This window comes from Budorcas taxicolor, chromosome 10, assembly GCF_023091745.1.
Source record: "Budorcas taxicolor isolate Tak-1 chromosome 10, Takin1.1, whole genome shotgun sequence".
NCBI classification, from domain to species: Eukaryota; Metazoa; Chordata; class Mammalia; order Artiodactyla; family Bovidae; genus Budorcas; species Budorcas taxicolor.
Window position 1 is genome coordinate 45,829,876 of NC_068919.1, and position 25,216 is coordinate 45,855,091.

A 25,216-nucleotide genomic window follows, 5' to 3' on the forward strand; every position below is an offset into this window, starting at 1 on the left:
GGAAAATAAACTTGTATGACTGACTTGTTTAAACTCAGATTAACTGTGGTCAGTGGTTTAACCAAACATTAAACAAAACATGTATCACGATTTTTTTTTTTTTTAAGGTTTGAGATAAAGATTAGAAGCCCCTGCAAAGTACTTGAAATATGATGCTTGCCCTGGGTCCTGATGGGAGTTCCAGTCTTCTTCAGGCTGCTGGCAGTAGAAACAGTGAAACAGGGCTCAGGATACACAAAAGCAATAACTGTTAGAGCAACTTCATCTGTACTCTACAGGCCTTTATACCAAAAAGTGATTTGTAAACTGCGGAACACGTTGCTGCAGTATGAAAGGGACATCATGATGATGCCGGTTCACTGGCAGAACCACAATGATGTCATTACAAGTTTTACATACGAGGCAAGTAAGGTCCAGGATAAGAATTACATTCGAAACATATACGCTAGCTGACCTATGCACATATGCAGAGCCTCTGTTTCCTTAGCTACCAAGGGCAAAACATACAAACACACTTCAAGCAGCCAGCAAATAACCAATGACCTACCTTGGCCAGTTTGCGCCTCGGGCACCCTTTCTCGAATGACTCGACATGCATCGTACACAGCCGTGGATGGCTCAAACTGCATGGTCTTCACCACATTGCAGTGGCGGACACAAATCTTTAAGGACAGAGCCACCATTTTCCCAGGAGATTTGAGGACTCTCACTTAGAGTGTCTGGAAAACACAAAGGGACAAACTGTGACTTTCATGATAACTGGCCAAAAAAAAGTTAGACCCTGAATCAACTTCAGCTTTAAAAATCTAAAAAGAATAAAATGGCAATTAAAGAGAAGGCTTTGGACAGAACTACGAATTAAAAAAATTTAGAATAAGACAGCAGCACACAGTCTTGGAGTTACCACAGCGTGGCAAGGAGAGCCTCCCAGGAGGAGGGAACTACAGGCGTTCACCAAGGCTCCTTCCTCAGGCTGCTCCCTACTTGGGGTTTATCCAAGTTTTAGTCAGTCATGTCCAACTCTTTGCAACCCCATGGAGTATATAGCCCACCAGGCTCCTCTGTTCATGGGATTCTCCAGGCAAGAATACTGGAGTGCGTAGCCACGTTCTCCTCCAGAGGATCTTCCCGACGCAGGGATCGAACCTGCATCTCCTGTATTACAGGCAGATTCTCTACCGTCTGAGGGACTGGGGAAGCCGTTGGGTTTTCCCAAGGGAGAGAGGAGTTTCCCAGGTGAATGTCCTTCAGCTGAGAGGCAGACCACCCACTGCTGTCTCCTGTAGACACCTGTCAGTACCCTCAACCACAGGGCTCCCTCCCCAGCAGCTCCTGGGCACAGAGAAGGAGCACCTCTGCCCTCTGGGGGTGCTTCTCACAGCCAAACTGCACCAGGTCTGTACCAGAAGACTTGGCTTGTAGACCCAGACCCATCCCCAGGAGATAGCAACTGGCCAATCTGCTTCCATTTCCCCACAACAAGAGAGCTATGCTGTCTGCCCTGCATAATTCATAGAAGAACTATAATCCTGAGCGGACATCAATGCCAGGCCAATGCACAGCCATCACTAATGAGGCCAGAGTGAGATATTTTAAACACTCAGTCTGCCAGGCGGCTTCACACTCTTCAGGGGTCTCAACGTAGAGAAAAAGATGATTTAGTTGCTCTTGCATTCAGACAAAAGCCTGGGATATTTTACTTCTTACCCAGTTCAATGGCTTTAAAAATAGATAGGTGCTTAGGCTAGGTTTGAATTATTTCATAAAAGCCTTCTTTTGCCATTTTAAATCCAACCACTAGATGCACTTTCCAAGTTGACGGCTTCTAGGTTATTTCAATTACCTATTCTATTCCTTGGCCCGACTTACCCCTGACACCCAGCCCAGTCCAGTCTCTATCAATGCAGGCCTTGGGTGCAAAAGGGAGGCACTTCTCTGCACCTGAGGAGCCAACACAGACTTACCCAGCTCACTGTCATTTTGGCAACCAAAATAAGGCACTTCACAGCGAGTAGCTATTAGAATCTTAGAAAGGCACGAATAACAAACCTTCAGGAGTGGCAAGCTCACACTCCTTTCTTATCTTTCATTAGATAAGATCTACAGGAAGTAAGCACCACAGCTCCCTCTGAGAATGGAAGCCCTGAACTGAACCGAAGGTGCAACAAGGTGGCCACAGGCAGAGAGGACAACAGGTTGACCAGGCCCAGGCCTGGGGTGGGAGCCTCGATCTGCTTCTCAGCAAGCCTCAGTGACCACTAGCTTCCTAATATCAAGCAACTCTGGTCACTTGGCTATGGAGAACACTTTTAAACAGAAGCTCTGGTATCCAGGGGCAGGGTGTACACACACTCTCATGCAGCAGCCATTTGGTCTGTCCAACTGTAAAGTCATTCTGACCTCTGCTTACCTTCTGCATGAATTCTGTCCATGAAAACATGAAAATATTTCTTACTTGAGAAATATCAAGATATACTTCTTAACAAACAACAGTATTCACTGACAATCTGCTCTAAACAAAATTAATTGAGTCTAGTCTGGTCACTGGCTAGACTGAATTATTCAGAATATCTGATGGCTTTCCATCTACAATACTGCGGTCTTACAAAGCCATATACGCAGGCATCCTTTGGAGATGTTGCAGATTTGGTTTCAGACCACCACAGTAAAGTGAGATACTGAAATGGAGTGAATCACATGGATTTTTCTGGTTTACTCGTGCATACAAAAGTCATGTTTACACAGTAATGTGGTCTATTAAGTGTACAATACCATTATGTCTGGAAAGAAAATACATATACTCTATCAGAAAATATTTTATTGCTAAAAAATGCTAACCATTCTCTGAGCTGTTAGCAAGTTGTGATTGTTTTGCTGGTGGAAGGTCATGTTGATGAATGCTGACTGATGAGGGTAGTAGAGTTGAAGATTAGTTTGGCTGTGGCCACTGCTTAAAACGACAGTGAATTTTGCTGTATTGACTGACCTTTCCTTTCACAAAGGATTTCTCTATAGTACTTCTAATTTCCTTTGAGAACTTTTCCTCTGCATTTACAACTTGACTGTTTGGCACAAAAGGCCTAGCTTTTGGTCTGTTTTGGCCTTTATCACTAACAAAATAAATCATTCCTAGCTTTGGACTTAAAGTGAGAGTCTTGAGACTCTTCCATTTATTTGACCACTTGGAGGCCACTGTAGGGTTATTTACTGGCCTAATTTCAATATTGCTGTGTTTCGGGGAATAGAAGAGGCCAGAGGAGAGGGAGAGAGATGGCTGGTCAGTAGAGTAATCAGGACACACTTATCAGTTAAGTTCCCTGTCTCCTGTATGGATGCAGTTCAAAGTTCCCCCAAACAATTATAATAGTCACATCACAAATATAATAATGAGAAAGTCTGAAATACTGTTAGGATTACCAACATGGAACACAGAGATATGAAGCGAGCAAACACTGTTGGAAAAACGGTGACAGCGATAGACTCGTTTGACTCAGTGTTGCCACAAACTTTTGATTTATAAAAAAAAAGAAAAACGTGGCAACTGTAAAGCACAGTAAAACAAGGTGTTATGAAATGCAGTATGCCTATAAAGTTCGACTCAACTCTTTTTATAGGCATATTTAATGAATCAACTCTCCAATTTGAGGAAATCAAAATGTATGGTATCACTTATACATGGAATTTAAAAAATAATACAAATGAATGTATATGCAAAACAGAATCAGACTCATGGATAAAGAAAACATGTGATTACCAAAGGGGAAAAGAAAAGGAGAGGGACAAATTCAGGGTGTGAGACTAACAAATACAAACTACTATGTATAAAATAGATAAGCAAGAAAGATCTACTGTATAGCACAGGGAATTCCAGCCATTATCCCATAACCTGTAATGGAGTATCATCCACAAAAATACTGAATCACTATGCTGTACAGCTGAAATGAACATCATACTGTACTTCAACTATACTTCCATAAAAACAACTCTAGAGATAAATTGACAGATCCGCTGTGATGCAGACCACTCCATGGGTTAATTTCTCCCCTGCGGCTGGTGACAGCTATGGGGATTCCTGAACCTGAGATCCATGAGCATGAAAATGAAAGTGGCTCAGCTGTGTCTGACTCTTTGGGAACCCATGGACTGTAGCCTGCTAGGCTCCTCTGTCCATGAAATTCCCCAGGTAAGAACACCGGAGTAGGTAGCCACTCCCTTCTCCAGGGGATCTTCCCAACCCAGGGATTGAAACTGGGTCTCCCACATTGCAGGCACATTCTTCACTGTCTGAGCCACCAGGAAAGCCCCATGAGCATGGCTGGTGGTAACAGTCGGTGGGAAAGACTGTGGAACTCAATGATATCATGGATGCTGTTTATACAATACACCAGAGAGAGTGGGATGGTTAATATTTTTCATTCCCTGAGAACAGGAAGCAGTACAATATAAGTGTCCCTGCATGAAGCATCTCTTCCCCATCTAATCATTGGATTTTCTGAAGAGTAAATGAATGGTCTCTGCAGCCAAGCAGAGAAAGACTCAATCACAGAAAGACAGAGCCATGACATGGGGTGAGAGCAGAACTGAGCAGCAGGACAGACCACATGGGAGCTCAGCAGGAAGAAGACACTAGGGCAGCAGGGAGAAAGGGGCAAATGGAGGTCTGGGGGTTCTAGGGCAGATGGTGCAGAACCAACGAGCAACGTGGGAGAGAAGCCCAGAATACTGGGAAGAAGGCGGCAAGAAGAGAAGAAAAAATTGACGGTGAAGGAACATCTCTATCCAAAACAAGTGTGAAAATGAAAAAGCCATTGACTGAGGAGGAGAAAGGTGCTGGAAGGCACAGGTTGGGGTGAAAAGCCACCAGTGAGTCTCTTTGGGATGCATTCAGTGAGACGTAGAGCGGAGTCCAATACAAAACTGGAGGTATGGGACCTCTCTGGTGGTCCAGTGGCTAAAACTCCACACTCTGCATGGAGGGTGCCCAGGTTCCATCCCAGGTCAGGGAACTAGATCCCCCTGCCACAGCCAAGAGTTCAAATGCCACAACTAAAGATTCCACATGCGGCAACAAAGATGGAAGATCCCGCGTGTTGCAACAAAGATCGAAGATCCTGCGTGCTGCGACTAAGTGCTGGCACAGGCAGGTAGCTAGACAGATACACACACACACACACACACACACACATTAAAAAAAAAACAAAAACCTGGAGGTATAAGTCATCATAGTCAAATCCTTGGGGTTAGAAAGATCATCTAGGCAGTGAGCAAGAGAGGAAACAGACCTGAGGTCTGGACCACAAGAAGGCCTAGTGGCAGGGGAGGGACGAGCATGGCGAGGGAGCGCAGGCAGAGGAAGTTGTGTCACACAGGAGGGAGCGATCACCCGGGTTAAATGCTGGTCACAGTCCAGGAAGAGGGGCACTGAGCTAGGACAGCTGAACTGGACAGCTTGGAGGTCTCTAGCAGCGGAGGTAAGCGGAGCGGGAAAGGCCGGAGCAGCAGCTTTACCAGACAGACGGGGAGAAGGGCTGGCACACAGAGTAGAGATGCCTGCTGGCAGGTACGGAGGGGCAGGCAGTAGCTCTCATTTATGCTTTGAAGGCTTTTTATCCAGAAGCAAGTCATCACACACTTGCTGCAAACTTTACAGAGTATCTATATAGCTCTGGCTGCCCCCTTATTACAGCCCAAGGGGCAGTCCCGGGATAGCTAAGTGCCCTTCCTGGAGACAGGTGCCTGACCACACACACTGCAGCGTGCATGTGTGTGAGAGGAGAGAGTAGGATTAGGTAAGCCTTGGTTCAAGCAAAGGGTGCTGGACGGGAGCAGGTGGTCCAGGGTCAATCCCCAGCCCGTCGATACCTTGGACCTTCTCTCTCACCTTTCCAGAGAGGAGGAAGTGACCAACTCCCATGAAAGGAGCCAGCAGACATGTGATGCTCAGCTAACTCCTCCCCATCTCCTTATCCTGATATCTCATGATGGCGGCCACCCTCCTTAGTTCAGGACAGATGTTCAACAGAATAAGGGACACCAGATTCATTACTTGATCCATGTTCAACTTTTCTACCCTCTCCAAACAATCACTGCAAAAACCATCAGTTTCACTACATGGGGACACACTACACAAAAATACAAAAAAAATCCAACTAGTCACCCTGAAAGAGCTGTGCACAGCGGTTGAAAACTAAAAAGCTCCAATTTCTTCTACTGGTCCTGGCTCTCCCTTTTATTATGACTCAGTGTTCCCAACCAGGAAAGCATGAAACAAGACAGAAAATTTCCTACATGGGAATATTTTTTTAATGTAAACTATGTATATAAAATGCTTTACAAATGACGAAATTCTGTATAAAGACATACTTACTACTAACACGCAAGAGGATCCCACACACAGAAAACCCTCAGTGAAGTTTTGAAGCCAAAGTGCCTAGAGATTTAATCACCATTCCACCAGGAGCACAGCAGTGAGAAGTTCCTAGCCCTACTCTCAACATGACAGATGTGCAGAATGGACAGCTGTTGGAATAAAGTATCCTGACTTACAACAAAAAGAAAGTAGGCTTAAAGTATAAAGCAGCCTAGAGATGCGAGCAAAAGATGGGTATGTATTCAACACCCCTGAGAAGACTCTCTAGATCCACTCAAGCCCAAAGAAAATTAGGCAGCTCTGATCACACGTGATAAAACGTGACTTTCCCTCTCCACTGTGATGTTTTCAGGTCAGTGCAGCACTGACTCTGACAACATCTGACCCTCCTGTCCACTTCTCTGTATTCTTAGCCCTCCTGCTAATTCCTGGCCTTCCAGGAGGGGAGTCTAGGAGACACGCCCAGGCTGCTGCTTCTCATTTGGCTTCACGAAGACAGAGAACTGAACATGTGTGCTATTTCTTTCAGTCCTGTTAGCGTCTGAGTCACCTCTATTTTATGTTCCTATCTGTGTTCTTCTTCTGCCCGAGGTGGAATGTCTGCTATAAAATTGGACCTTGAGTTCATTTATTTTTTGCTAAAACACAGGTATAGGAATTCCTGGCAGTCCAGTGGTTAGGAGGACTTGGTGCTTTCAATGCCGTGGGCCCTGGTAGGAGAACTAAGATCCTGCAAGCTTCATGGTGAAGCCAAAAAAAAAAAAAAAAAGACAGGGTATAAAGGCATAAAACAGTCATTTCTCTCCTTTGCATAATCTCTTCTCATTCTGACCATTCTGGCCCTGACTGTGTGTGTGAAGGTTGCCTGGACCAAGACAGAAACCTTTCTGTGCCATCCACTGTGGAAGATGAGCCAATGGAACCAGTGGTGAAGCGCAGACGTTCTCTCCTTTTAAAGTAAACACTTTTCAGTCCCAGAGAGCTGTAAACAGCCCAGCGTGATGGCAGCGGTGCTGGCTTGAGGCTAGCTCCAGTACACCCTGGGACAAACAAGCCTGACTCAGCCAGACCTCCTCCTCTCTGAAAGCACACCCATTATTGGTCAAGATGAGCAATCACCCGGGTCTTGGATCTCTGCCCTGGTAAGTGAAGGCCACGAAGTGCTCCCACTGCCCCCTACCCCTGCCTTACCAGCTGCCACCCTGAGCTGGTCATTTAAGTGCCACTTGCCTCAGTCTTCTCTCTGAACTAGGAGACAATAATAAAGTTACCTCTAAGATGGCTAGAGAACTAAAGAAGTTCATACATGTCCAAGGCACACAGAAAGTACTGGGTCAAGGTTTGTTGTTATTATTTATTAGTCATGGTATTTGGGAAAACACCGGAAGCAGCACACTATGTTCAGCCATGGCCTAAGCTGCAAACGTCACTTAATTGTTTAGTTTGCATCTATCATACACTAGATATTATGATGTTGGTGCAAAAGTAATCACGGTTTTACATTGGTGACCTTTGCTGTTTGATACTGAAATACACTCATAAATAAATGTGGTTATGTTATACATCATTTTAATGTGTATTTCTCACTTTATGCTTTTTTGCTAATGACTTATTAGCTGCTGTGTATATTATATTTATCTTAGACTAGGAAAAAGATGTTAGGCAGAAAGTAAATTCAAGCAATTCTCTTATTTGAGTTCAAAATAGGATTTAGAGCAGCGGAGGCAACTTACCACAACACAATTGGCCCAGGAACTGCTAATGAACATACAGGGCAGTGGTGGTGGTTCAAGAAGTTTTGCAAAGGAGAGGAGAGCGTTGGAGGTGAAGAGTGCAGTGGCCAGCCATTGGAAGTTGATAATGACCAACTGAGAGCCATCATCGAAGATGATCCTCTCACTACTACATGGGAAGCTGTTGAAGAACTCAACGTCGACCATTCTACAGGTCATTCGGCATTTGAAGCAAATGAGAGAGATGAAGAAGCTTGATAAGTGGGTGCCTCATGAGCCGACTGCAAATCAAAAAAATCGCCCTCAAAATTGAAGTGTCATCCTCTCTTATTCTACACAATAACAATGTGCCATTTCTCTACTGGATTGCGATGTGCAAAGAAAAGTGGATTTTACGCAACAAGCAGTGATGACGCGCTCAGTGGCTGGACCAAGAAGAAACTCCAAAGCACTTGTCAAACTTGCACCCAAAAAAAAAAAAGGTCATGGTCACTATTTGGTCATCTGCTGCCAATCGGATCCACTACTGCTTTCTGAATCCTGGTGAAACTCTCACATCTGAGAAGCACGCTCAGCAAATTGATGAGATGTACCAGAAGCTGCAACGCCTGCAGCAAGCACTGGTCAAGAGAAAGGGCCCAATGCTTCTCCAGGACAATGCCCAACTGCACACCACACAACCAACGCTTCAAAGGCTGAAAGAACTGGGCTACAAAGTTTTGCCTCATTTGCCATGTTCACCTGACTTCTTGCCCACTTCTGCAAGCATCTTGACAACTTTTTGTAGGGAAAATGCTTTCACCAACAGCAGGAGGCAGAAAATGCTTTCCAAGAGTTCAATGAATCCTGGAAAATGAATTTTTATGCTATAGGAATAAACAAACTTATTTCTCATTGGCAAAAATTTGTTGATGGTAATGGTTCGAGCAATTCTCTTATTTGAGTTCAAAATAGGATTTAGGGCAGCAGAGACAACTTACTATTTTGATTAATAAAGATGTATCTGAGCCTAGTTATGATGATTTAAAAGTCACGATCCGAAACCACAACTACATTTGCACCAACCGTCTAGTCAAGGCTATGGTTTTTCCTGTGGTCATGTATGGATGTGAGAGTTGGACTGTGAAGAAGGCTGAGTGCCAAAGAATTGATGCTTTTGAACTGTGGTGTTGGAGAAGACTCTTGAGAGTCCCTTGGACTGCAAGGAGATCCAACCAGTCCATTCTGAAGGAGATCAGCCCTGGGGATTTCTTTGGAAGGAATGATGCTGAAGCTGAAACTCTAGTACTTTGGCCACCTCATGAGAAGAGTTGACTCATTGGAAAAGACTGTGATGCTGGGAGGGATTGGGGGCAGGAGGGGAAGGGGACAATAGAGGATGAGATGGCTGGATGGCATCACTGACTCGATGGATGTGGGTCTGAGTGAACTCCGGGAGTTAGTGATGGACAGGGAGGCCTGGCATGCTGCGATTCATGGGGTGGCAAAGAGTCGGACACGACTGAGCGACTGAACTGAACTGAACTAATAATACTTTTACAGGCATTAGGGAAGCAAAGACAGATATGATTCCTGCCTAGTTAGAACTTACTGTCTAGTAAACTTGTCCATCTTTATTCAAATCATACAACATGATTTTTTGAGATGCAGAACTATCCTGGGATGAGCTGTGATGCTGAACATTTTTGTGCATCAGATAACTGCTAGTACCTGGACTGTTGCTCTTGGGTGTTGGTTGAATTCCCTCATATCAAGAGCCCAAAGGGAAAAGAATCTCACCTTCTGGAGCAGGGTTGGCATCACAGTAGGCCCATGTCCTAGGGCTCGTCAATGTCCTCTGCCCAGAGTGACCTATATGAGGTGCCATTGGCTCTGCACCCTGCTAGACAGTAGAGGGGTGGCAGTCAGCTGGCAGGACCACAAGGCCAGGCCACCACGCCTCAGTGGAGTCCTGGATATGAAAAAGAGTAAGAGCTAACCACCAATCCCAGCCTCTTCGTCCAGCCACTGACTCCATTCTGACCCACTGGAGGACTGCTGTACCCAATTATGATTGCTGCACCTCACCCACTCTGTGGGTCTGCTCCTCTCTCAGCAGGCAAAATACAATTCTGTTTAGTAACAGCATGCATCACATAACCAAATGTCAGCATAAAATGTGGGCCTATACAAAAGCTATCACTCATCTGTGTTTATATCTCCTGTGAACGGTTCTGCTCTCAAAGAAATGCCCTGGAAACAGCTTCCCCTTCTCTCCACCCCTTACCTCCTCCTCCTCCTGCAAAGGAGGAAGGAGGAAAGCTCATCTGACAAGTAAGAACCCATCTGGGTAGTCACAGCTACCCAGAGGTGCCTCCAAAGCAAAAGCCAGGGTCTTGTACTTCACCTGTTCTCCTGGGCTGTTAGGTACCTTAGGGCTTGCCTTGAACATTCAGACCCCATACAGTGAGCCTGCCAGGCATACACAAGTGTCTATATCATTATGGCCACCTATGACTCTCAAGGTCATAGCACAGTACCCACAAGTATGTTTGATAAATGTTTGTGGAATTAATAGGTACACCATGGAGAGACAGATTTTTTTTCTAAATTAGTCATTAGGAATTATTCACACTCACAGCATGACTCAAGGATGAACAGAGGGCAAACATCCAGCAGACCCAAATATTCCTACTCATCCACAAATGTTTACACTGACCACAGAAAGTCAACCTCCATGGCTCACAGACGAAGTTCTCCATTTTAGAAAATGAGAAACAAAGAAAGAACCAAATCCACATCAGTTGGGAACAACTGGAAGATCCCTGGGGATCCCTTCTCAGGTACTTGCCAGAAAGGAAGGCTCAATACCTGTTTATTTAATGCACTGTTGGAGATACAAGTCAGCATTTTTAATTTCACCAAGGGAACCAAAGAATGCCTACAATGGAAAATTCAGAAGGATGAGAAAAAATCTTTAAGATTATTTTCCATGTTTAGATGAAGAAACTATAATCTTGAGACCAACAGATCTTCTCAAGGTCACATTGGTAGCAAAGCACAAAGCAGAGCTCCCCTTTACCACAATGAACAGAGCTGGTTATGTACGTGGTATGGTCAGAATCCTCCGAGGATCCCTCCAACTTACCCTCCAATTCCCAGATGGCTCCTGGCACTGGCACCTGAAACTCCATCATTAAGTACATAGTTGGTCATAATGATTTGTGTCCAGCTAAAGTCTGCTGTAAAAGCAGACACCTACATTTATCACTGTATTAAAAAGCTACATTTCAGAACCTCTCAAGTAAACGAGATGAGAACTGCTCATTATTAAAGATGATTCCTAATTACCAGGAAATTCTGAGGAGGGAGGGATAGGTTGGTGCAAATCAATCCAGAACCTGACACTGTTGAAAAAGGTCAACGAGCAGAGAAGCACAGGAAGAGCTGCTAAAAGGAAGGAAAACAGACACCTACATGTTCACAGAGCTGTAATTTGCTTAGAGGCCATTTTTAATACATACAACATTTTGAACTATATGAGTAATCAGGCTCAAACTCTTAGCTCAAAGGTCTGGGCCCCTCATTCACCCATCTGCACCCCCTACTCACATTGTAAGAACCCTTCATTTTAACGGAACAAATGTATTTTCAATCCCTGCATAACTCGATTCTTTTCGCCTTGCAGCACACATCTGTCTAAACGTGCACCATCACGCTTCTCCATTCTTCCTGGTTATTCACCAGCATCAAGCTTGGCTTTGAGGGGACTTCCTTGGTGGTCCAGTGCTTAAGAATTCGTCTTGCAATTCAGGGGACATGGGTTCGATCCCTGGTTGGGGAACTAAGATGCCACATGCAGAGGGGCAACTAAGCCCGTACAAGGCACTATGCGCCACAACTACTACTGAAGCCTGCACACCACTACTAGAGAATCCGTGCACTGCAGCGAAAGATCTCGCGTGATACAACTAAGACCGGACACAGCCAAAGAAATAAATCTTTTTTAAAAAATAAAAAGCTTTGTTTTTAGAAACTAGTCTTTCCAGAAACTAGAAACTATAGTCTTCCCAGTTGGCAGAAACCCTCTCCTCTCCTAGGCTCGCAGAATTCTCATCTGTAGCCCTCTCGGCGGGGAGTCCGCACTGGAGCAACCGTGAGATGCTACACCTTGTGTCCATTTGGCATGGAGTAGTCAATGGCACTTTCACAGGTGTCTTTTCACTTGATGTGCTCAACAGGTTACAAAGGAAAACAAGTTTGGTGTTGCTTTGCCTTTCACAGATGGAGACAGAGGATCTGGGAGGGTAGTGAATTCCTGGCCTGTGTGTGGCATACACTGCTGTCTCCCATCAGACTGCTAAGAAGGCAGTGCTGGTTCTCCAGGAATTCCACTAGTCCACCTATGCTCACCAAGACAAGTAAGGAAGAAAGCTCGACATTTAAACAAAATACTTCTCTGTATTTATCTGGCTGCACAGGGTCTCAGTTGCAGCACACAGGAGCTTTAGTTGCAGCACGAGAACTTGTTAGTTGTGGCATATGGAATCTAGTTCCCCGACCAGGGATCAAACCCAGGCCCCCTGCATTGAGAACTCAGAGTCTTAGCCACCAGACCACCAGGGAAGTCCCTACAAGGCTCCACATTTAACTCTGATTTTGAATTCTTTTATATCCTAACTCATACAAATGATCTGAAGCTGTTTACAGAAATAGGACAGAGAAATGAAAGGTCAGGTCTAAGAAAAAAAAATGGAAGAAAAACAAAAGTGAAGGTCAAGACCAGGAGAACTAGGAATTATTTACTATTCATTTGGCTAACTGGGAATAAACACAACCTATTCTTTCTTCTGACCCTAGTGACAAGCCTGTAAAATCCTAAGAAAGGGATTCTTGAGGCTACTGCTGATGTTGATAAACACAAGCTTTGTCACTAAAGGTACACACCGCTGGCATGGGTACAGATAGAATAGCTTTCACTTGGGAGGAAAAAAGGAGAGGGGTTTGTTCTACAATGATATGGAAAACATATATATTCAGTGTGTTTCTGACTGAACCTGGAACAATGTATGAAAGGAACTGCATACTAGTTCCCCCTCAGGTCATCCTTCTCAAGCTTGTGTGGAATTTAACGCTAAAATAGCATACACCTGGCTGAAGGTAGCTGCCAAGTGTGCCCTTCAGGTGTGAAGTGACAGCACAGACCATCATGCTTGGTTCACTTAAGAAACGGAGGAAAATCTCCCACTTCCTGCTCCAGTGTCTTTCACTGACAGGGTTTTCACCGATGACCTCAGACCAGCGAATTCCTGGCCACAAACCCCCAGCATCATCCATCATTCAAAAAGGTAATAGTGCATGGTTTTGGCAAGGATGGATTCTGAAGAAAAAGGAGTATTAAAAACATATTATTTCTATTTCTTTATGTTAATCCATTAACCATAAATCAGCAGTGCATTTGTGTTAGAGCCCAGACTTTAAAATCTGGCACTTATGTGGAGAATGGAAACAAACCAAGGGATGTGACTAAAATTTACATTTCTGGAGAGTCAAAGTCCATCAGCATATTATCAGAGTGCCAATCTCAGCATTTACTCATGAGACTAGATTTTCCAAAGGATCTCCATTTTCTATGGTTATTCATTCCAAGATCACCCTTGTTTTATAACTAAAAATTGCAATGTTTCAGTTACACTTAATATTGCCTGTGGTATCCCAAATCTCAGCCTTAGACGTCATTCAGCTCAGCTCTCTACAAAATACATAAATCTTTGCTCTAACTTTCCCATTCTTCTGAATCCCTTGCCTTCATTTATTTTTTAAATTTCTTAAATCAAAGAGAATAGCAAGGAACATAGAAGCAATTATGTGTCTGGCACTGGTTCCAAGCCCTTTTCATAGTCATTGAATCTTTGCTGTGACCCCAAGCTAAGGAATTGAGGCTTCACCCAGAGAAGACAACCAGGACACAGTGGTTACGTGGCTTGACAGAGGCCACTGCTGAGGGCTCTGCCTCCAACTGTGTGCTTTTAAAACAGAAAGAAACAGGGAAAAATAAATGCAGTGCGTGTGTTAGAAGAGTGGTACAATGCATGAGCTGTGTATTTTGTTTTTTACTAACAACTGGATTTTTACTGGTTGTAGGATTACATGTCATACACTGAACTAAGCACTTGACTTAGTCAATGAGAGAGTCCTTATTTACCCTGGAAAATCAGGCTTAAGAGGCTATGTCTCCTAAGCAACAGGCTCACAGAGGTGCAAGGGGAGGTTGAATCTAGACTTTCTGTTGGCCCTGCCTTACCCAAAGATGAGCACTGCTAACATTTTGACACACCTCCTTTCTTTGTTTATGCATAATTTTATGTAGGTTGGAATTCTGCATTCCAACGCTCCCCCCATTTCAATTACACAATCATCATTTTCCACAGTATTGCAAAGCTTTTAGGAACACTGTTTAAATAGATGTGTAACACTGCAATGCAAGACATCCTGATTTACTTTGCTCTATCTTCATTTTCATGTACCTGTTTTTGCTGTTATGAATAAGGCTGTGAAAAGATTTTTCTATTTAAAAACTCTTGTTTTTTATTTCAGATTTTCTTAGGCTAGGTTTTTCTTTAAAGGAATCATCAATGTTTTTAAAAAGCAACCCAGAAGATGTTAAGGTAAGAAGGAAAAATGAAATCAGAATGTACAGATATTGGTGATTTGATTTATGGATTAGCTAAGTGAATATGCATTAACAACAGGAAAAGCCAGAAATCAATTTAGATTTTTATGGTGCAGTCCATCGCAGAGAATGATTCTGCTAGCAAGGGCTCAGCATGCAAAGGACTCTATCAAAGGACAAAGTAGACAAGAGGCATGAATGGGGGAAAAACAGCTGGCATGGGCAATAAACTAGTTTTACAGAAAAGAGGCGGAGGAAAGATGGATGCTTAACACACATTTAAAAATATATTGTGAACAGTGGAAGTAACAGACAAAAGAAATAATTAAGACTTTACTAAAGAAAACAGCATGGATATGCATGGTCAGTATCAATGTTCTGCTTTCTGTAAGCCCAAATTTCTAAAATCATCCAGTAGACAGAATCAGAATTACAAGAAAGATATTAACAAAACTGAAGCACTATGATGGAGCACCATTTTCCTATACTTAATAAAATAAAGCCAAATCAAAAGTCTTGCCAATTACATCAGTGAGTGATGGATAAGATTTACATTTACATTACATTTCCAAATGACAAAACTAAATCTAATTTTCAGTCTGTGTACATAAATATTACTTCATTAAGAGCATGAGAAAGAAAGGAACATGTCCCCGGGGTTATGACATGAAATGATGAACTTTTGACAGCATGGGTAAGCATAGCATAGTATTTTAAATTATGATTTTAAGATAGTGTTATAGTTCTCCATAACCTAGACTATTTGGAAAACAATTCTGAGAACATATACAAAACTTAAGCTAAAGGAGGATAAACAACAGAAGAAAATAGAGAAACCAGTCAAGAGAGAGGGAAACCAAGGCTAAGGTTCTCTAAAGAAATGGCAGGACTGAAGTGTTTTCTGGCTTTGAAAGTGAGAGTGCCTCATCAACAGGAATTATGATACAAATTCTGTCATCTATCAGTATTGGCTTATAAAACTGATACTCATCCTGTCCTCCAACACAACACCTAACATATATTTATGGGTTGAATTGTGTCCCCACCTCTCCCTGTTCCTAAAACTCATATGTTAAGGTTCTGATCCTAAGAATCTCAGAATATGCCTTTATTTGGAGATGGGGTATTTATAGATATAATTCAGGTTAAAATGAGGTTGTTAGAGCAGGCCCTAATCCAAAATAACAGGTATGCTTATAAAGAGGGAAAATCTGAACAGAGACATGGACAGAGGGAAGCTAATGTGAATAGACGCAGGGAGACGGGCATCTACAAGCCGTGGAGAGAGGCCTGGACAAGACCCTTCCTCTCTAGCCTTCACAAGGACATCTTGATCTCGCACTTCCAGTTTCCGGAATAGTGAAGCGTCAATTTCTGCTGCTTAAGCCACCGAGTTGCGGCTTCTTTGTTACAGCAGATTCAGCAAACTTACACACTCAGACAGAATTATGGTTCAATTCAGATTTCAACTAGTACCATTTTCCTAAATAAAGGAAATTAGTACAATTTTGACACAAACTGACTAACATGTAGTAAATGATGTTTTCTTTATGAACATGTACAGGTAGGCAGAGGCTCTCCTGGTGTCTCAGTGGTAAAGAACTCGCTTGCCAGTGCAGGAGATGCAGGTTTGATCCCTGGGTCGGGAAGATTCTCTAGAGAAGGAAATGGAAACCCATTCCAGTATTCTTGTTTAGAAAATCCCATGGACAGAGGAGGCTGGCTGGCTACAGTCCATGGGGCTGCAAAAGAGTCGGACACAACTTAGTAACTAAACAAGAACAACAAAGGAAGGCATGGATGCAGCTCCTGCCTCTGTCTGCAGAGGCACATGGATATGCATATATTCTGTGTAAAGTCACAAGAGTAGCAAGTGATGGCAGGGGATGGGGTGACAGGAGGGGTAGGGGCTCTAACCTGGATACCCCTACCTCCAAGGCCTTGCTATAATACCACCCAACACATCTAGACTGTAATGTGGAAAGCACAGTATGATTGAAGACAAGTAGAACTTGGAATTCTTAGAGGAAAATACGGGAGAAACTATGTGTTTTATTGGAGTGATAAAATTGTATTTTCTCAGTGTGATTTTTTTTTTCTCCTTTAGTTATACACTTTTTCATGAATTTAAATAAATTCAACTACAACAAAACAACACTTTCAATTACTCTAATCTTGATGAAAGGGAATGGCTCTCTTCCTTCTAAGATCATCCTATCCATTGTACAAAGAGACAGAAAGCTCCCCAGGCCTTTTTAAGTCAGGCAATTACATTAAATAGTCCATCCCTCAATTGAGTTATTTTCATAAAATTCTGCCGGAATCTCTCTGCCATGTTCAACACAACTACCTTAAGTTGTAGAACTAACTGTCAAAGGCACAAGTAACTCATAGACACAGTAAAAGTCAGATGCCAAGGCTAGGGTGAAAGCATCATAGGAGGCTGATTAACTGGTCAATCAGTAACTAGTTACCAATCACTTATAATGTATAAGACACTGTGCTGAGTGCCTCAGGGAAAAATGAGATGAAACACAGCAGGACCTGTATTTAGTGGGCTTAAATGCTCAGGGGGCACATATGACCCACAACCAGAGAGAGGACTCCTCTGTGAGGTAACCAGGGAATTCTAAAAAAAGGGAGACGAATGACAAGTGGACCAGAAGTGTCCACAGGATGAAGACGGGACTCTGGGAAGAGCCAGCTGAGAATCCTGTTAGGCTGAGGGTGAGATGTGAACTTAGCCTTGAGCAAAGGACGGAATCTGAGTAGATGAGGGAGAGGATTTGAGTAGATGAGAAAGAAAAATAGCCCTCCAGATGGTGTTAGGAGAAGCTACCCTTTAACCCCAGAGGAAATTCGACTCTTCATTCAAGAGTCAGCTTGTCACCCCCTCCTACTCTTCTCTCAGACTGTACTCACCTCCCAGGACTTAGTGACCACCATGCCTCCAGGCCCCAGCACAGACCCTGGGAGATAAGTAGATATTTCATAAAGACTGAACACTGAATCACTGTTTCTGAGCCTACTCTTCACACACAATGATGAGCTCCTGGAGGGCCCATAATTACTTGTTATCCACAGCACTGGGCAGACTTTCAGAACTATTTGATAAACAGTCGGATGCAATTCCTCCATATGATTTCCTTTTTATCACAAAGGAACAAGCATCAGAAAGAATGTATAGTTCTGTTAAAAAATTAGGCCAGTTCCTTCAGATTTAAAATAACCATCTTTCAGCCAAATTCAAGCATATCCCCTCCACTGTCTTGACTAATATTGAGAGAAACCATGTTATGGAGAAAACAAATTTGGTCTTGGAGTTAGAACACATGGGTTTTGATGGCAGTACCACCATTTCGGGCCTGTGTGAACTTGTGATTCCAGAGTTAAAATGCACACTGAGTCTCAGTTCACACAAAACTCACTTAAAATAATAAAGATCTTGTTGTTGGAAAAGTCTAACCACAGTATTAGCTGCTACCATTATTATTAATACCTAATATGCTGTCTGGATAAAAACAAAAAATGTGGAATTCTAAAAGTTATTCCACCTCCTAAAAGAGACACAAAGACAAATAATTGATAGTTATTTGGCTGGTGGACAGGGTAGGAAGGGTAATGGCTCCTCAATAAGAATTAACTTACTACACCTTGTTTGAATGATTCTTTCTCCCCCTTACCTAAAAGGTAGTCAGTGGGATAATTTTATGACTCAGATAGGTTTCAGATGTAGAACATTTTTTGACAGGGCAGGGTGGCATCATGGGTACTCTAGTCCTTAAATCTTACATAGAACTAATTTCAAAAGAGAGACAACCAAGTTTCAGCCCTGGATCTGCTTCTCACTATGGCAGGAAGCCAACTACTGCAGCTGAATGACGTATAAAATGCTCAATCCTTAAAGAAGCATTCATCCACTTATTCACCCACATAGACTCACTGAGTGCCATTTACTAGTCCAGACGCTCCTCCATGGACAGAGAGTCCCAACAAGCAATGCAGGGTGATGAGTCTCGAATGAGAACTGCTGTCACTCTGATCAGCAAAGTCCTCTCAGTGTTTAAGTGATCGTAGGATGAAGTGAGGGCTCTCAGTGGTTGGGAGTCCCTGAGGCTCCTGAAGAGCGCTAAGATTAGTCTGGGTCCTTGGCAGGCGAAATTTAACTGGGGGTGGTTCAGTTAGAATGGGAATGGCCTATAGCATAGGCAGGCAAGGACTGATCACCCACACAGCACTGCCCCACAGAGTGGCACAAGTCCTCAGCAGGACACTGTGTCCTCTTTGAATGGTCTGGGCTTCCCTCGTAGCTCAGAGGTAAAGAATCCTCCTGTTAATGCAGGAGGCCTGAGTTGGATCTCTGGGTCGGGAAGATCCCCTGAAGAAGGAAATGGCAACCTACTCCAGTCTTCTTGCCTAGAGAATCCCCATGGACAGGGGAGCTTGGTGGACTACACTCCATGGGGTTGCAAAGAGGTGGATACAACTGAGCAACAAACACACACATAATGATTAAAGGCCTAAAAATAGCTGCTGGGGTTGTCTCAAAAGCTGTGAGGAGGGGAGAAAACAACTTCTCATCAGTACTTCTGTGACTACTGTGTGTTACTGGTGGCCCAATGGTGCATCCACTGTTATCCTCACAGGCTTACATCACCACGGCTCCCAGTGAAGCTGCAACTGACAGGTTGTATCATTACCAACATTTCATATATAAAAATATGACTATTAAAATACTACTATCAAACTCTCACACTTAAAAAGAATGATAGATGGTTATTTGTGTTACAGAAGGTATCCTGACACACAAGTGAATTCACTGAGCAAGCCTTCTTGAAAATTCACATCGAGTCTCATTGTTTATCATCAAGTCCTCAAGGGACTGCAGCCTTTAACTCTGGGCCCCTCATCAAAGACAGTCTTAAGGGGCCCAGACATAAGAGTCCTACTCCAGTCTGCTCTATTATTTCAGTGGATCTCAACTTTCTCCGGATTGGTTCTGATTTTATTTTATTTTTTAATTTAAATTTATTTATTTTAATTGGAGGCTACTTTACAATATTGTATTGGTTTTGCCATACATCAACATGAATCCACCACGGGTGTACACGTGTTCCCCATCCTGAACCCCCATCCCACCTCCCTCCCCATACCATCCCTCTGGGTCATCCCAGTGCACCAGCCCCAAGCATCCTGTATCCTGCTTCAAACCTGGACTGGTGATTCGATTCATTTCCTATATGATATTATACATGTGTCAATGCCATTCTCCCAAATCATCCCACCCTCTCCCTCTCCCGCAGAGTCCAAATCACTGTTCTATACATCTGTGTCTCTCTTGCTGTCTCACATACAGGGTTATCGTTACCATCTTTCTAAATTCCATATATGTGCGTTAGTATACTGTATTGGTGTTTTTCTTTCTGGCTTACTTCACTCTGTATAATAGGCTCCAGTTTCATCCACCTCATTAGAACTGATTCAAATGTATTCTTTGCAAATGGCTGAGTAGTACTCCATTGTGTATATGTACCACAGCTTTCTTATCCATTCATCTGCTGATGGACATCTAGGTTGCTTCCATGTCCTGGCTATTATAAACACTGCTGCAATGAACACTGGGGTACACGTATCTCTTTCAATTCTGGTTTCCTTGGTGTGTATGCCCAGCAGTGGGATTGCTGGGTCATAAGGCAGTTCTATTTCCAGTTTTTTAAGGAATCGCCACACTGTTCTCCATAGTGGCTGTACTAGTTTGCATTCCCACCAACAGTGTAAGAGGGTTCCCTTTTCTCCACACCCTCTCCAGCATTTATTGCTTGTAGACTTTGGTTCTGATTTTAAAATTCCATGGCTCCATGTTTCAAAAAGATTTTATGTACTCTCTAAACTACATACATTTGTAATAATCAACCTTCCACTTTCTGGTCATGAAGGACTTAGCTCTGATCAAAAAGCATAACCACCTCCACACTGAGCTGCAGGAACTCAAACCAAGTAAAAGAGCTAGGCTTTCCCTGTGCTCACCTGCCCGCTTTCAAGATTTTCAAAATACAGAAAGCATGCTCAAGGGCCTTCCAAGCAAAGAAGCATGGCTTTGCTTCAAGCTCCTTCTCAGGCTTCTACCTTCCTCATGAAAGGCAGGTAAGCACCTACTGGGGTTGGGCTTGGGGCTGCTCTGAGGGTCTCCACCGTTTATGGTGGCTGCTGGACCAGGCACAACAGAATGACCATCCAGGAAGGACTGAAGCAAGGGCTGGGAGAAAGGACACATTAGGGAAGCCAGAGGGACCAGAACCAGAAAGGGATGGGAAGCTGATGGGAAGAAAGCTGGGGGACACATGGGAAATTGTCAGTCAAATTTATCTATGTATTTTGTTTTGGGGAAGCATAATTATAATCCAAGCTTCCCCTGATTGTTACTATCTTGAGTGAGAAGGGGTTGGCTAAATATTTCAATGCCTCAGAAAAAAAAATTATAATGAAAAATCCTTTTGAGTTTTCCCATGTACACCCTTGAAATGCATGTATAAAGTTGACTGTGAAAAACTCTCTTCATTCTCTGCCCCCTGCCCTAGTGGTGGCTATCTCTGTGAACCAGTCTAAATGTCAAAAGAAAAAGGCATCTTCTCAGGAAAATATAAATATTTATAGATAACATTACTCCATCACTCCTGAAATGTTAAACAGAGCAATTTCTTCATTCTTCTCTTTATTGATTTAGGTATGCAGTACATAATAATCAGAAAGCAAAAAAAAAAAAAAAAAAAAAACCAAAAAAACACCAGAATGCAAGTCACTAGGTCATGCATCAAATAAATGGAGACCAAAAATAATATTCATTAAATCTCTCTGTGATATATCCCCAGAGAGGCACCAGAAACAAGAAATCAATGTCAAAAAAAAAACCAGCCTCGGGCCATTGGAGATTGGCTGCTCAAGTACCTCCTTCTGTGATGAGAGTGTCCAAGTCTGTGGAATTCCTGCTCCAATATATATGCTCTCAAGGGCTCATTTTCACCAGCTCACTGAAGGGCCAGTGGGAAAGAGTGGACATGCAGGGGGGATCTCAAGTCTTCATTCAGCTCTAAAAATAATTTGGGAAAGTGAAGAGAAACTAAAAAGCCTGTTGGTGAATGAAAGTGAAAGAAGAGAGTGAAAAGGCTGGCTTAAATCTCAACATTCAAAAAATGAAGATCATGACATCCGGTCATATCACTTCACGGCAAATAGATGGGGAAACAATGGAAACAGTGAGAGACTTTATTTTCTTAGACTCCCAAATCACTGCAGATGGTGACTGCAGCCATGATATTAAAAGACACTTGCTCCTTGGAAGAAAAGCTATGACAAACCTAGACAGTATATTAAAGAGCAGAGACATTACTTTGCTGACAAAGGTCCATATAGTCAAAGCTATGGTTTTTCCAGCAGTCCTGTATGGATGTGAGAGTTGGACCATAAAGAAAGCTGAATGTTGAAGAATTGATGCTTTTGAGGTGTGGTGTTGGAAAAGACTCTTGAGAATCCCTTGGACTGCAAGATCAAACGAGTCCATCCTAAAGGAAATCAGTCCTGAATATTCATTGGAAGGACTGATGCTGACGCTGAAGCTCCAATACTTTGGCCACCTGATGCGAAGAACTGACTCATCGAAAAAGACCCTGATGCTGGGAAAAATTGAAAGCAGGAGGAGAAGGGGATGACAGAGGATAAGATGGTTGGATGGCATCACTGACTCAATGGACATGAGTTTGAGCAAGCTCCAGGAAATGGTGAGGAGAAGGCAATGGCAACCCATTCCAGTACTCTTGCCTGGAAAATCCCATGGATGGAGGAGCCTGGTAGGCTGCAGTCCATGGGGTCACTAGCAGTCGGACATGACTGAGTGACTTCACTTTCACTTTTCACTTTCATGCATTGGGGAAGGAAATGGCAACCCACTCCAGTATTCTTGCCTGGAGGATCCCAGGGACGGGGGAGCCTGGTGGGCTGCCATCTATGGGGTCACACAGAGTCGGACACAACTGAAGTGACTCAGCAGCAGGAGATGGTGAAGGACAGGGAAGCCTGGCGTGCTGCAGTCCATGGGGCTGCAAAGAGTCGGACACGACTGAGCAAACTGACCTGGACTGAACTTCAGTTTTCTTGACCTCTATTAGACCTCACATCTTCTAAAGTCTCAGGTCTGTTTTCTGGGTCCCTCTTATAAAACCCCAAATTGGGTTCTACCGGCACGACAGTCATCTTCACAAGTGATAGCCAACTTGGAATAAGCAAGGATTATGACTAATCAGTGGGATATCTGCACAGCTTTTCCAACTCAAGAAAGATGCCCCATTGTATTGTCAATTAACTCTATCAACTAGCTCTATCAGCTTGACTGAAAATTTTTTCTTCAAAAATCAATTACTGTAATCTATCACATCAACAGGTTTTTAAAAAAATATCACACAATCATGTTAATAGATGCAGAGACAGCATTTGACAAAATCCAACACTCATTAATGATAGAAACTCTCACTAAAAAAGAAACAGAAAAGAATTTTCTCAACTTCACAAAGACTATCTATGAAAAATGTAAAGCTAACATTATACTTTAAAAAGTGAGAAACTTAAAGCTTTTTCACTAAGATCAGATAAGAAGCAGGATATTCCCTCTAACCACTTCTTTTCAACATCACTCAGGGAGTCCTAGCTAATACAATAAGCAAGAGAAAAAAATAAAAGGTATTCAGACTGAGAGAAAAGAAATTAAAAAGGATGACATGATTCTCTATGTAGAAAATCTAAAAAAGTTGACAAAAAAATTAAAACCCTTGAAGTAATAATTGATTATAGTGCACATTTGGAACATTCAAGTTAATATGCAAAACTGAATTTCTTTCCTATACACAAACAATGATCAAAAGGAATTTAAAATAAAAAATTCCATTTACATCAGTTCCTCCCAAAATAAAATATTTAGGTATTAATATAAATCTAAAAAAACACATATAAGATCTCTACGTGGAAAACTACAAAATTTAGATAAAGAAAATTAAAGAAGTAAATAAATCAAGGGATAACCCATGTTCACAGAGAGGAACACACGATACTGTCAAGATGCTGGTTCTTTCCTACTTGATCCATACATTCAATCAACCCATGTCAATATCCCAACAAGATATTTTATGGGTATCAATGAAGCGATTTTAAAATTTATATGGACTTTCATGGTAGTCCCGTGGCTAAGACTCTACACTCTCAATGCAGTGGGCCTGGGTCCCACTCCTGGTCAAGGAACGAGATCCCACGTGCTGCAAATAAGTTCACATGCTATGACTAAAAGATCCTCATGCTGCAACTAAGACCCAGTGCCGCCAAATAAATAAATATTGTTTTAAAAAAGCAAATGATTTGAATAATTTTTTAAGTTTATATGGAGTGATAAAACTCCCCAAATAACCAACATGACATAGAAGGAAATAACAGTTGGACGGCTGAGGATACTCATTTTAAGACTTATTTACTATTGTACTCCCATTCCACAGTAGCCAAGGTAAGGAAATAACCTAAGTACCTGTTGACAGATAGGCAGATAAAGACAGTATGATATATATATAGATAGATACATACATGTAGCATATACTACTGTGGAATACTTCGGCCTTAAAAAATGAAGGAAATCTTGTCATTTGTGACAATATGAATGAAACTGGCAGACATTATGCTAATAAGCTGGACAGAGAAAGATGAATACTACATGGTATCACTTATACATGGAATCCTAAAAAAAAAAAAAGAAGTCAAACTTGTAAAAACAGAAAGATGCTCAACATTGCTCATTGTTAGAGAAGTGCAAATCAAATTACAATGAATGTAAACTGACCCAGCCATGATGGAGAACAATATGGAGGTTCCTTTAAAAACTAGGCATGAATCTACCATATCACCCAGCAATTCCACGACTGGGAATATTCCCCAAGAAAACTACAATTCTAAAAGACACATGCACCCCAATGCTCACTGCAGCAATATTTACAATAGCCAGGACATGGAAACAACCTAGATGTCCAGGGACAGATGAATGGATAAAGAAGCTGTGGTACGTTTATGATGGACTATTACTCGGCCATAAAAAGGAATGGGTTTGAGTCAGTTCTAGTGAGGTGGATAAACCTAGAGCCTGTTTATATAGAGTCAGAAAGAGAAAAACAAATATTGTATAGTAATGCCAATACACAGAATCTACGGTACCGATGAACCTATCTGTAGGGCAGGAATGGAGACACAGATGTAGAGAAAAGACCTGTGAACACAGTGAGGGAAGGAGAGAGTGGGAGGAACTGAGAAAGTAGCATTGGCATATAAACACTATCAAGTGTGAAACAGACGGCTGCAGGGAAGTTCCTGCACAACACAGGGAGCCCAGCCTGGCACTCTGGCAGCCTAGAGGGGTGGGACGAGGGAGGGGAGGGA

The 25,216-nt window shown here is 42.7% G+C and overlaps 1 protein-coding gene across 2 annotated transcripts in view; it reads right to left on the reverse strand.

Annotated features, from left to right (window-relative positions):
• The window catches only part of TLN2 (talin 2), a 499,959-nt gene that overhangs the window by 212,518 nt on the left and 262,225 nt on the right, over window positions 1-25,216 (reverse strand). For both annotated transcript variants that reach the window (XM_052646966.1, XM_052646965.1), the window contains exon 4: window positions 548-719. In XM_052646966.1, coding sequence (XP_052502926.1) covers window positions 548-683 — 136 coding nt within the window. In that variant the 5' untranslated portion in view covers window positions 684-719. The remainder of the gene's footprint in view (window positions 1-547; window positions 720-25,216) is intronic.